The following is a 13820-nucleotide window of genomic DNA, read 5'->3' as shown; positions in this document are numbered from 1 at the left end:
CACCTCCAAAATAACAATAAAGCAGCAAAATCAACACAGATTCAGCTGTATCATAGATTTTAAAAGCCATTTAAAAATATAAAACTATATGTTTTTCAATTAGACATTTGGCTTTTTGATCTTATGACTTGAAACATATCCTACATGTCAATAACACTAAGGCAACTTTTTAGTAGCAATATGTTTATTTTGTGAAAAAATGACAAATTTTATGTAGAAAACCATGGCAATTTTTAATACAAGGAGTGCTTATTTTAAATTAGTCTTGGTTCATTAAAAAAAAAGTCTCCTTTTAAATGTATTACTTTGGTTCTTCTTATGACTGAATTATTCATTCAAGTTAGCAAAAATATTCTATTTTGTTTTATGCTCAACAGAAATCTTCAAAATGAAGAAATGATTCCTTTACCATAGTTATTTGACCTACTTTTAGATTTTGATTAAGAATACTTAACCCTATCACACTTATAGCTTACTGACACAATCAGCATGCTTTCTGCTCAAAAAGGCATGATAGTACCTTTTAATAAGTGGATGTGACTCTTAAAAGTTCATTATTCTTCAGCACCCCATGGGAAATAAAGAAAAGAAGAAGTAAAATTGATTGTGACTTTTGACAATTATTAGTTAGAAAAAAAGAGGTAACAATTGCCAAAAAATCACAAAAGTGAGCATGTTACCTGGCTATGACAAAGAGCACACAACTGACACCCAAGTAAGCCAGCAGAATATACATCCAGATATCAGGGGAGAGAGGATTCAGGAAGGAGAAGACGCCTGGGTTTGTACCATTGGGCTTGCGGTACAAAATACTTATTCCAAGTGTCATAAAGGGCTTGGAAAAGTCGATGACCTTCTCTCGAACATAGGTAATAGCCAGTGGAGCAACTGCAAGGTCAGCTTTCTGTAAAAAAGAAAATAAGAAAGAAAAAAGAAAAATTGGTTCTAAGTCACAAGAAAAAAGTCAGTAATCAAATTAAATAAAAAAAAGACTTTACACTTGAAAATCATCTTAGTAACGATTGCACTAAAATTTAATTTAAAGCATTCTTCACTCTGAAGTGAAGCATCTGATTTACTCTACTGCTCATTTCTATGTGCTTCTAAGCATGCACTGCAAATAGATATTTTTTAAAAAACTGAATAAGATCAAAAAACTGAAGAAACTATGGTGTGTGAATTATGCTACTGAACCTTCTCATAATTGTTTTTTATTGTAAACTCTAAAAATCCATTTAATATTAATTACAATTTTCTAAATACCTTGGTCAAATTCTAATAGTAAGAATAACTAGATCAAATTATTTAGCTGGGAATCAAGAAAAACTTTTCTGGTTTTAAACCGTAGACTACAGTTAAAAGATTTTAGTTTTTAAATGGTTAAAACATTGTTAAAATCATCTTTTAATATGATTTTGTTTACTACCCCCAAGTTTTGTATCTATCCCTCTAACTTGTTTTATATTATTTAATGAAAACCCTGGCAGCTTTGCCTAAAATACATCAGGAAATGAGTTTTCGAATTTTTCACAAAGTTGCTAATTTTCCACGGTAGCTTAAAATACGTTAAATTACTAATGATTTTCACTCATCAAGTTATAACCATCTGTCAGGGATGAACTTAAGCTCTAATATATTGCAAGAAATAATTATATTTTAAAATACCAAAGGCTTCTATGATGAGAAGCTATATTGCCACATTCTTTTAATATTCAAAAACATGCAAAGCTTTCAGAGAATAAAGGAGCAATGCTTATTGCAGAGAGCTACAAGAAGACTGATAAAAGAATGAAATTGGCCCTCTACTGTTTTTCTGTTCAGCATTGCGGAAGAATTTACAGAAGAAACTTCTCTTTTCCTATGTGTGTTCTAATGCATTTGTATGTTGGTGCATGGGAAAGGAGCACTCAGATGCTTGGAGAGTGTCTTTGAGAGCAGCTATGGAAGAAAGAAAGACATTTCCCTAAAAACTAGGAAGGAAAAAGATGTTTAGAATTGTGGGGGAAGGCATTATTTCATTTCATATCCATAAATAAGTGAAAATACCAATTTAAGAATAATAGTAAATATTCCTTAAGCATTTGCTATGCAACAGGTACTGTGTTAAGAACTTTACATAAGTAATCACATTTAATCCTTACACAATCCTACTATTATTCCTTTTTTTTCAAATAAAGAAACTGAAACTTTATTTAAAAAGGTTTGAAAGGTTAGAAAACTTTTTCATTGTCGTAGAGCTAACTGAGCATGGAACAAGGGTATAAACCCAAGCTGCTGGAGGCTACACCTATTGCTTAACCATGACGTGCATTTCAGAAACGAGCGATGAAATCAAAGAGGAGCTATCATTCGCTCGTTCACTCATTTGTTTATTCATTCATGAAAGAGTGTAGAGATGGAAAGAAAAACATTAGAAACAAGGCCAGCCACTGAATAGAGTACAGTCTCTCAGATTAAAGGGTCCGGTGCAGAGTTCAGGCAGAAGGAATATTTTCCACATGAAAGAGACAGCACTTTCTCTAAGGCAAAAGGGAAGGAAGTAAAAACGGTTTGAAAAAGTAAACGACCATGTTAGAGGAAGAAAATGATAATTTAAAAAATGCAGACTCCAAGTGAAGAATGGACATCATCAATTATTGGTTTGGCCCCATTTGGGGGTTTTAATAAACAGCACAATTTATCTGTGTGCCTCTTCACCTTGTAATGTTTTTCCTCTTAAGAACATGAGAAGCAAAATTTTATCACATGCAAAGCATTAAGTGGATATGCTTTAAAGTGATAAAAAAAAATTTAATTTTTTAATTGGCAGATATTATTGGAAATATTTATCATGTACAACATTATGTATTGAAGTGTATATACATTGCAGAATGACTAAATTTAGCTAATTAATATACGGACTACCTCACATAGATATCATTTTTGTGGTGAGAACACTTTACATCCACCCTCTTTATAAGTGGAATCTAAAGAAGTTGATCTCATAGAAGCAGGGGGTAGAATGGTGGTTATCAGGTTGTATTTCTGAAAAGTGATAAAATATGTTTATTTCACTATATATAGCAATAAAAGTTAGGAAAAAATTCAAATAACATATTAAAACAAAACCAGTACATTATTCCAAAAGTGTTGTTCTATAGACCGATATTAATAGGACTGACTAGACATACATCAAATTTCAAAATTTACTGAGCATTGCCTAAAGTTAAAATTCTATTTTAAATATGAAAGGGACAAAAGACAAAAATTACATAGTACAATACTTTCAATTATAAAAAAAAAATAGTGATTTGAAACAAAAGATACAAGGTGACACTTCTAAACATTTAATTTAAAAAATGGATTAACAAAATGTGTTACATCCATAAAATGGATTATTACTTAGTTATAAAAAGAAATGTGCTGTCAAGTCATGAGAAGACAGGAAGGAACCTTAAATCCATATTGCTAAGTGAAAGACACCAGTCTTAAAAGGCTACATATAGCAAGATTCCAACTACATGACATTTTGAAAATGCAAAATAATAGAGATAGTAAGAAGATCAGTGGTTGCCAATAGTTCAGAGAGAAGGAGGGGGGGACGAATAGATGGAGCACAGAACATTTTTAGGGCAGTGAATCTATTCTATAGGATGCTGTAATGGTGGACTCAAGACATATATGCTTTTATCAAAACTCATAAAACTTTACAAAGAAACAGTTAACCCTAATGTGAACTATGGACTTTAACTAATAATAAATGTATCAGTAATGGTTCATCAATTGTAGCAAACACGCTACACTAATGGAAGGTGTTAATAATAGGGGAAACTGGGTACAGGACGTGGGAGGAGAGAAGGTATATGGAAATCATACTTTTTGCACAATTTTTCTGTAAACCTAAAATTTCTCTGAAAAATGAATGAAATGAAAAATCAAGAGTAGCTTTTTAAAATTATTATTATTTTTTTAAATTGACAGATAACCTTTTATGTATTTATCTCGTACAACATGATGCACTGAAGAATATATACATGAGGAACAGTTAAATCTAGTTGATTTCAAATGCATCACCTCACATGGTTATTTAATCACACCACGTTGTGTAAATATTTCAAAACATCACATTGTACTCCATAAATGTGGTACAATTATATTTTGCCAATTAAAAGTAATATACATTTATAAAGAAAAAAGAAAAAGAAAAAAAAAGAATAGTTTTAAGAAAAGTATGGCTCCCAAGATGACGTAACCACACTCAGTTCCCACTATTTTTCTGAACAATCATTCAAATACTTTATGGCCATTTCTGCCGCTATTCTGTTTCTGTATTTTTCTGACCAAAATGATCTTCACTTTTCTCCACTATTCAAATTCTATAAGATACATATCTGGTTCTTTTTTTTTTTTTTTAAGTGTAGCCTTCCTCAAATAATCTATCTACATTAATTTCTCTTCAGTGAATTTTTATATCATTTATAAACTGAACCACATAATTTGACATGTAACAATATTCTATGCTGTTATTTCTGATTATTTTACATGCTAAGTCAGCCAAAATGATAAGAAAGTTTTGAATGTTCATATAATTGTAATTGTATTGTCTCAGTTTCTATAAGAGCATAAGCACTTTAAAACCTGCAGGCATTCCCTTCAATCAAAGCACATAGCTCTGAACTGAGAGAATGGTAAAGAATCCCTCCTTGGAAATGTCACAAAGACTCCTAGGCAACAGCTATCTTATTCAACTAATAAGCATTAATTTAATTTTACCATTCCATGAGGAACTCTTCTAAATTGTCCTATTCATCTTTATATTCATAGTGAACCCAGCATCCCTAGGATATTGAACAAAATCTGACACCAAGAAACTGCTTAGTAAATGTTTGCTGAATACAGTTTCAATTTAAATTACTAAAATTAAAAAAAATAAAACCACTCAGAGGATTTTAAAATTAAACCTTTTTTAGGTCTTACTCTAGAAATAAGATTTATTTGTACAATAATACAAGTATAATTCTAAGTGAACTAACCATCTAAGAAGAACAGAATAATTCCTTTTACAGAATACGGCTAATAGCAATCCATTGATCAAAGTCTCACATAACAATGGTAAAAATTATTGGCCTAATTTCTAATGACTTAAACCAAAAATTCGATAACAAAGTATATCCTCATAAATGTCACAATGACTCCAAATTTGATTATGTAGTGAAAACCCTCTTCTTTATGAACTCTCAAGAATTAAGGAACACAGTGATCTTATTTTATAGTACATGATCCAGTCAGTGAAAGATCTCATGCATATTTCTGAAAGTTCTTGCAATTTAACACTGGAAAAACACTTCTAAATATTTCTTTCCCACATGTTGTGAAATGCTTAATCAAATGGGTAAAATAATTAAAGTAGTAAGTGCATATGAAGAAACTGGTAGCATTTTAATCTGATTAGCTAAGATATTTAAGCTAGTTAATTATATATACATATTAAATTTGATGCCACGTATAAGTGATGCCACCCTTTCCTAAGCTCTCCACTATGTATGTGGTTGTTTTTTTTTTTTTTTTTTTTTTTTTGCTTTGTTCGTTTTTGTTTTTTGGTGGCTGGCTGCTATGGGGAACCAAACCCTTGATGCTGGTGTTATAGGAGCATAGTATAGCCAACTGAGTTAACTGGCCAGCCTCCATAATGTATAATGTGAACAAATACTTTGCTTCTGTGTACACTTGCAGAAATATACAGCTCACCTCTATGCACGTGGCACACCACCTCCACCACTGCTAACCTAGTCACACTGCCTTGACTCTTGCCATGGCCTCCAACTGGTTCCTTACTTTTATTCATGCCCAACTGTAATCTGTTCACCATCCAAAGACCAGAATGGTCTCTCTAAAAAACATGCCAGAATATCATTTCCAGTTCAAATCCTTCCATGACTTCTAGCACACACAGAATAAAATCTAAAATGCATACTCTTCATATTAACCTACAAAGCACTACAAGATATGGCCCCCGGCTACTTCATCAACATCAGTTCCATCACTCTTCCAGTCTGACTCACTCACTATTGCTCCAGCAACTCTGGCTGCCTTGCTAATCTCAAACATGTACGCACATTCCTCTCTCCAGTCTTTCACACTTGCTCTTCCCTCTTCCTGGAAAGCTTGTCCCTCATATATACACATGACATTCTCTCACTTCATTTATGTGTCTGTTCTGATGTCACTTACTCAAAGCAGTCTTTCCTGACCACTCATTCTTTCACTCTTTATCTCCTCAACGTATTTTCATTTTCTTCATTAATGTATTGTGAATTAGAATTATGTCATTTATCAGCCTCCTTCCACTGGAATGTAAGTCCTTTTTGAGTAAAGAGTTTCTCTATTTTGCCCAATTCTTTATTCTCCAGTGCCTAACACAGTGCCTGGCACTAAGTAGTCATTAAATAAATATATTTTAAATGAATGAATAAAACTATCGCTATTGCTAATTCTACCCTCAAAACCTCCCTAAAATTCCTTACTGAAGAGAATATTCTTCAGGTGTGTCTTTCATTGATTTTTCTCTCAAAGACTTCTTTTAAATTGGCTATTGTCTCATTTTGTTGTAAGGAACACAAAACGAAAGTAGGGATATTTAGGAAAAACATCCTTGTATATCACCGATCCCATAACTCAAAAACTTCAGCCCACTGTTTTTGTTCAGGTCTCTATCTCTGGGAGCACGAAAGAGAGATGCTGGATCACGTAGATGATACCGGAATCATATTAGAAAAGAGAGAATAATATTTTTTTACACCGATATTTTCTATTTTTGCTAAAACAAATTTTAGCAAATAACTGCTAAAATGTTTCATAATTAATATCCCTGTGATAAAACAGGTTTTAGCTATTACAGTAAACAAAAAATTACCCCATACCATTATGTTAGTACTCATTAGCTTATGTTCAAGAACATAAGCTTATTTTTCAAATATGAGAAAAATCAAACTCCTACAAATTGTATACATGTTGTATACTATACAGAGTGTAATACTTGTATGTAGGTTTACAAAAACATAAACTTATACTTTAGAAATGTGCCTTTGGTTCCTTTTCACCAAACCAAGTAATTATCTCATAGTACACAGTGGAAGGTAAAGTAGACAATTGAGTTATAAAATATGAAGATTTCTCTCACACTTATAGGGCCTGAATATGAGCAATTAGGAAAGAATTAAACACAAACAGAAGTAGACTTAGCTGCTGCTTCAGCAGCTGCTACTTTATTAATGCTTACTTGAGTAAGCCTGCTGATAGTTTAAAATAATATTGACTAAATCTACCAAACTTGCCATTAATGACAGAATGAAAAATGAACTTCTCAACCGGTCAGGCTTCAGAAGAGTCATTTCTTCAAAATGTTTCTACAGTTTGGTAGGGGCTTTGGGGTGGGGGGTATTGTTTAGGTTTCATTTTGTTTTATTCTTTATCCAAATCTGATTTTATTGTGTATTCTTAATCGTATGGTTTTTAAATATTAATATTCCTGTACTAGAAGTGTCACAATATTGTTCGTCCTTACTCCCATAATTCCATGATTTTATTTATTTTTAATGCACTTGTTGAGTCAGTTTATCTCCCTAGAAAAAATATATAACCATAATTTGAGGGCTTTTTCCACACTGATAATTTCAGAAAAAACTAGACATTTATTTAAAAATAATCCAAGATCATACATATCAATACTCCAAAATAGAATTTAATATATATTAATATATATATATATATATATATATATATATATATTATTCATGAGCATAGCACTCAATTGAATAATGGTGTCTCTGACATGAACTGTTTTTGGTTTGGGGTATTACTGATTTGATATTAAAGTAACTTCAAAATGACTTTTGAAGTCATTATTTAAGTAAAAACTATTCTGCCAAAGACAATTACTCACATATGAAAGATACTCTGTCGCATTCTGCAATTCTTACAGGAATATTTAAACATAAATAAAAACAAAACAAACACAATGTTACTCATATACAATGTTATTATACAATTATCAACCAAGTACTAGAGGAGAAAGAGATAATAAATGGCTTCTTTAAAACAAATTTATATCCAAACTTTGAAAATAGAAAATTAGGAATAACTGTAAATGTTACTTAAATTCTTAGGATAGTTCTTGAATCTCTAAAACATTCACACAATTTCCTGTTATTCATTTTAAGCTATTTCACCTATATATTTTCTGCTAAACCCTTTTGAATTTCTCAGATTAAATGCTATGGGGCCACAACCATTGGACCAAGAAACAGCTACTACCATGGAAATGGTTAACTATGAACTATGAGGAACCTTCTTAATGGAATCTTGAACTTATAATTCTGCTCTAGTAAACCGTTCTTCAGTGGATAATGGATTAAGCACATCAAATTTCCAAGGTTTATTTAAAACAATAGGTAAATGAAAACAGCTGTAAAAACTCAATGCTATAAAAATTTCTGTTATGATCATATTACTTTAAAACTAGACATCAAGTAATTTGTATTCACTTATTTAGAACATGTCACAAAAACAAGCATGCTTTGACAAAGGATTATCGAAATTTAATTTTGCACCAAGCCTGGGGCAATGTATAGGATACAAAGGTATTTATGACAGTCTCACTTCTCAGATGTTCACAGTAGCATAGAAACGATTGTCATGAAAGCAAATAATCAGAAATATCAAATAAGCATTTTGGTTGAAATATGTATAAGTATGCTACAATTCTATTGGCCTGCTCAATTCTTGCTCTAATGAGTAATGTAAACAGAAATTCATTATTAGAATGTGCATGAATCTTGTAAACTCTGGGGTTGAGATGGGGCCAATACACAAAGTTCGCATTAAAGAAAGTGCAATGGATTCAAGAGGGAAAAGTGATACATATTATAACTCATCTTATTATCTAATCTTAATTTCTGAATTTCTTTTTAGTTTTCTGAGAAAGTTACAGATTAAAGCAATCTTGTGTGTGATTCATTCTTCAATATGACAGGAATAAAATGAGTTAAAGTGTAGTTAACACTTGTAAGCCACAAAAGTACACTGAAAGGCACTCCCAGCTGACCCCTTCTATTCCCTTTCCAGCTGAAGTAGAAGTACACATTAGATAAATTTTCTATGTATCTTCATTATTCTTACCTAAACACACTTGTTAGGCTGATTTAAGTTTTGTGAAGAATAAACCGTAACAAGGTCTTTACTGTATTTCCCAACACAATAAGGATAACTTTTTTGCTACGTAAAAACTACCTTTCCCAGAACTTCTTTTAAATGGATTTATATTATATGTTAAATTATTGAGCAAATCTTTGTTCAAATGGGTCAAATATAAAATATAACTTTACTTTTTTCATACATTTAAAATGTGTATTATACATTTATACTTAGAAAAATATAAAGTATGTGTTAGTATTTGTTAAATACATAAACTATTAAGATAATATACACCATAAGAAAGAACTTAGTGTGATAAAAATATTTACATACTTACCTAAACAGCTAGCTGTTATTAGTGCTACATGTAGGTATCTTTACAATTAATCGTCTAACAAGAATTATTTTGTGACATGTTCTTTCTCGTTCTAATGGCCAATGAAATTCCCTGAATCTACACCATTTAATTATGTTTTGTAAAAGTTTAATTATAACCATGGTATTTAATATTTGTTAGAATTTTATGAGGCACAGAGTTATATTTTAATACATGTTACAATGTGTGATGATCAAATCAGGGTAGTTGCAAACTCATTACTGCAAAAATGTATTAATTTTGTGATGAGAATATTCGAGATCTTCTAACCACTTGAAAACATACAATAAATTATTGCTAGTTATAGATGACTAGCACAACTGCACACCACTAGAACTTACTTTTCCTATCTATCCGAAATTTCCTGTCCATTAACCAACCTCTCACTATATCCCCTACCCACTCCTCTTCCCAGCCTCTAGTAAGCACAATTCTACTCTACTCCTAAATGTTCAATTTATTGTTTTTAGCTCCCACATGTGAGTGAGAACATGCAGTATTTGCTTCTCTGTTTCTGACTCATTTCAGTTAGCATAAGTCCTCTAGGTTCATCCATGACTTCCTTCTTGACTAAGAATGTTAGCAGACAGGTCTGCATCACCCAAATAACAAGCTGTAGGATTCCTCTCAGAAATTGTGCAACACAAGAAGATAGATTTATAGATGTAAGTATGTGTTGGACTGTTCCAGTGGAAAGGCCGGATCCCCTCACCCCCAACAAATACACCATAGGGTAGTTTAACTGTTGGTCAGCCCTCATGCACATAGAGCTTCCATTCTTTTTAACAGTCCCTTAATTTTCTAAAGTGTGAATGGATTATTGAGAAAATTTGAGTGGAGCTTCTAACATCAAGACAGAAACAAAACAGAAATTAAGAATAGATAATAAGATGGGTTACAATACCTACCACTTCCCCCTCTTGAGTCCATTGTGCTTTCTTCAATGCTATCTTGTGTATTGGCCCCATTTCAATCCCAAGGTTTGCGGAATTAATGCAAACTCTAGTAATGAATTGCTGTTATATTAATCCATTAAGCCAAGAATTGGGCAGGCCAAAAAAATTGTAGCACAACTCTGCATACTTAAACTGAAGTACTTATTTGACATTTTTGATTATTTGCTTTCATGTCAATCTTTCCTATGCGCTTGTGAGCATCTGAGAAATGAGATTATTATAAACACCTTCGAGGCATGAGAGAACTTAAAATTCAGCCATCTATCTGACATAACTCATTCACTAATTTATTCACCACTTTAGTATTAAACAATTCACTAATTTATTCAACAAATACTTATTATTATCTGTAATAGGAATTCTTCCAGATGCTCATAACATGGGCAAAGCCAGACAAAGTGAAGGAGACAGACATGAATCATAAAACAATTAGATAATATAATTTCAGGCAATGAAGAGTGCTATGAAGGAATTAAGCAAAGTAAGAGGATCAGAGAGTGACTACGAGAGTAAAGGAAGGTACTGCTTTTAATAAGCTGGCCAGAGAAAACCTCTCCAAGGTCAACTTTGGTGGAGTTAGGGATAAAGACCTGTGATGGTCTAAGGCAAAAGCTCTCCTGGCAGAGGGAATTGGGAATTACAAAGGCTCTGGGGTGGAAACAAGCTGAGTATGCTAAAAGAGCAATAAACATGTTTTTAACTTTCCCCATCTTCCCCCACTTCAATCATCCTTTTGATCCTCTCCATGGAGATCCATGGAGGTATAGACACATCACAAAGAAAGAAATTACAACAATAGACCAAAGATGTCAAATTTTAGAAAAGAACGTTGTGTCACTGCAACTCATTTCACTCCCTCAGTATGTTTTTTTCCTGCTAAAATAAAATGATATCATTCAGGTTTATTCTCTTACCTTTACCCTATAAATGTGACCTCTATGAATTATTTGTCCAAATTCAAGTACAAGAAAGTTATTTGTGTCTTACAGTTCATTAAAATACCATGCTACCTATTAAATATTTGAGAAAGACATTATGCTCATGATGTGGTAACTCGGCATCATACATTTAATAATAGAAAAAAAAGATTAACAACACTGTCGACAGCATTTCTGAACCTGTGGCATGATCATTTTCCTATATTACCTATGTCTTTTCATACCTGTCCCTATGAAAATCCCCTCTTAATTAGTAAGAACAACTCCACAGTTTTCTGCAAATATCTCTGAGAAACAGCAATTTGCTTCCAGAATATTTAACTTTTCTAATAATTCAATATACTAACTGAACTGAAATCATATCCCTTTTTTAAATAAAGTAAAGCCATTTCCATATTTATTTATTTGATTTTATTTATATATCAACATATTTTTAAGGATGGTTGATTAACCCACAGATAAATTTGAATACAAAGGTTAAACAACAAAATCCTGCCAAACAGAAAGCAAAAAGCTTTTTAACACTAATTGTTACAGTTGTGATGGAGTTTAGATGTGTTGTCCCCTCCAAAACTCATGTGGAAATTTGATCTCCAATGTGGCAGTGTTGGAAACTGATTGAGTCATGGGGGTGGATCTCTCATGAAAGGATTAATGTTCTCCCTAGGTGGGGGGAGTAATGAGTGAGTTCTCGCTCTAATAGTTCCCATGAGAGCCGGTTGTTTATAGGACCCTGGCATCTCCTCTCTCTCTCTCTCTCTCTCTCTCTCTCTTGCTTCCTCTCGCCCTGTGATCGGCTTGTACCCGCTGGCTGCCTGCCACTTTCCGCCATGAGTAGAAGCAGCCTGAGGCCCACACCAGATGCAGCTGTCCCAGAATCATAAGCCAAATAAACCTCTTTTCCTTATAAATTACCTAGTCTCAGGTATTTCTGTTATGGCAACAGAAAATGGACTAATACAAGTTGTGATAGTTTTATCATGTTAGAAAATCAAATGCAAATAATAAGAAAAAAGTGTCTGAGAAAAGGGTCAAAATTTTCTCTCTGTCATTTAATGCAAGCTGGTTTTTCTCCCTCCTTCCTTTCCTCCCTCCCACCCTTGTCCTTCCTTCTCCCCTAAAACCAGAGATGATTTTCTTCTTAAAAAATCTATAAAATAAAATTAAATGTCTAATGGCAGATTTTAAAAATTAAGAGAAAGATCATAATAAGCAAAATCTTATGAACAAAAGTGGACCATTTACTATTCCAACCTGCAAGAGCCTTAAATATATTCATATTACTTAACCCTAAAAGAATTTTTAAGAAATAATTCTAAATGTATAAATAGATTGATACACAAAGGTGTTCTTCTAAGATCATCTATAATCTGGAGCTGTAAATAGCCTATGTCTCCCAAAAGGAAATGGTAAAATAAATCAGGATATAACAAGAAAGAATTTCTATGCACTGTTAAGCATTTTATGTTATTTCCAATGACGTGCAGTGGACACTGATAATGTTGAATGAATACTGACACATGCAATATTAATTGAACTGAATAAAAACATAGTATGAGGGAGAATCTGTAGATTAGATGGGTCTTAAAATATATCAACCAATTGTAAATTAAAGGGCATTTTTTAGATCCCAATTTAAACAAGTAAATTATAATGAATTAATAAATAAATACTTATAAGACAATTAGAAAAAGGTACATAAATACTACTGGCTGAAAGGAAAAATAAACAAATGGGATTATATCAAGCTAAAAAGCTTCTGCACAGCAAAAGAAACAATTAACAGAGCTAAAAGACAACCAACAGAGTGGGAGAAAATATTTGCAAAATATACACTCGACAAAGGATTAATATACAGAATATACAAGGAACTCAAACAACTTTACAAGAAAAAAACAAGTAATCCAATTAAAAAATGGGCAAAAGAGATAAATAGACATTTCTCTAAGGAAGATATACAAATGGCCAACAAACATGAAAAAATGCTCAACATCACTCAGCATCCGGGAAATGCAAATCAAAACTACACTGAGATACCATCTCACCTCAGTTAGGATGGCTAAAATCCTAAAGACTCTGAACGGTAAATGCTGGCGAGGTTGTGGAGAAAAAGGAACTCTCATACATTGTTGGTGGGACTGCAAAATGGTGCAGCCTCTATGGAAAATGGTATGGAGGTTCCTCAAACAGTTGCAGATAGATCTACCATATGACCCAGCTATCCCACTGCTGGGAATATTCCCAGAGGAATGGAAATCATCAAGTCGAAAATATATGTGTTCCCCAATATTCATTGCAGCACTCTTTACAATAGCCAAGAGTTGGAAACAGTTTATTTCTCAGAGTTCTGGGGGTTGATAAGTCCAACATCAAGGCTCT

General features: G+C 32.6%; 1 protein-coding gene across 1 annotated transcript in view; it reads right to left on the bottom strand.

Moving 5' to 3' along the window:
• The window catches only part of LOC103604624 (glutamate receptor ionotropic, kainate 2-like), a 111717-nt gene that overhangs the window by 62631 nt on the left and 35266 nt on the right, over positions 1–13820 (bottom strand). The window contains exon 3 of the mRNA XM_008589199.1: positions 681–904. Within this exon, the coding sequence (XP_008587421.1) occupies positions 681–904 (224 nt within the window). The remainder of the gene's footprint in view (positions 1–680; positions 905–13820) is intronic.

Source organism: Galeopterus variegatus, unplaced genomic scaffold (assembly GCF_000696425.1).
Source record: "Galeopterus variegatus unplaced genomic scaffold, G_variegatus-3.0.2 Scaffold5291, whole genome shotgun sequence".
NCBI classification, from domain to species: domain Eukaryota; kingdom Metazoa; phylum Chordata; class Mammalia; order Dermoptera; family Cynocephalidae; genus Galeopterus; species Galeopterus variegatus.
This window is presented reverse-complemented; position numbering and strand designations above follow the sequence as displayed.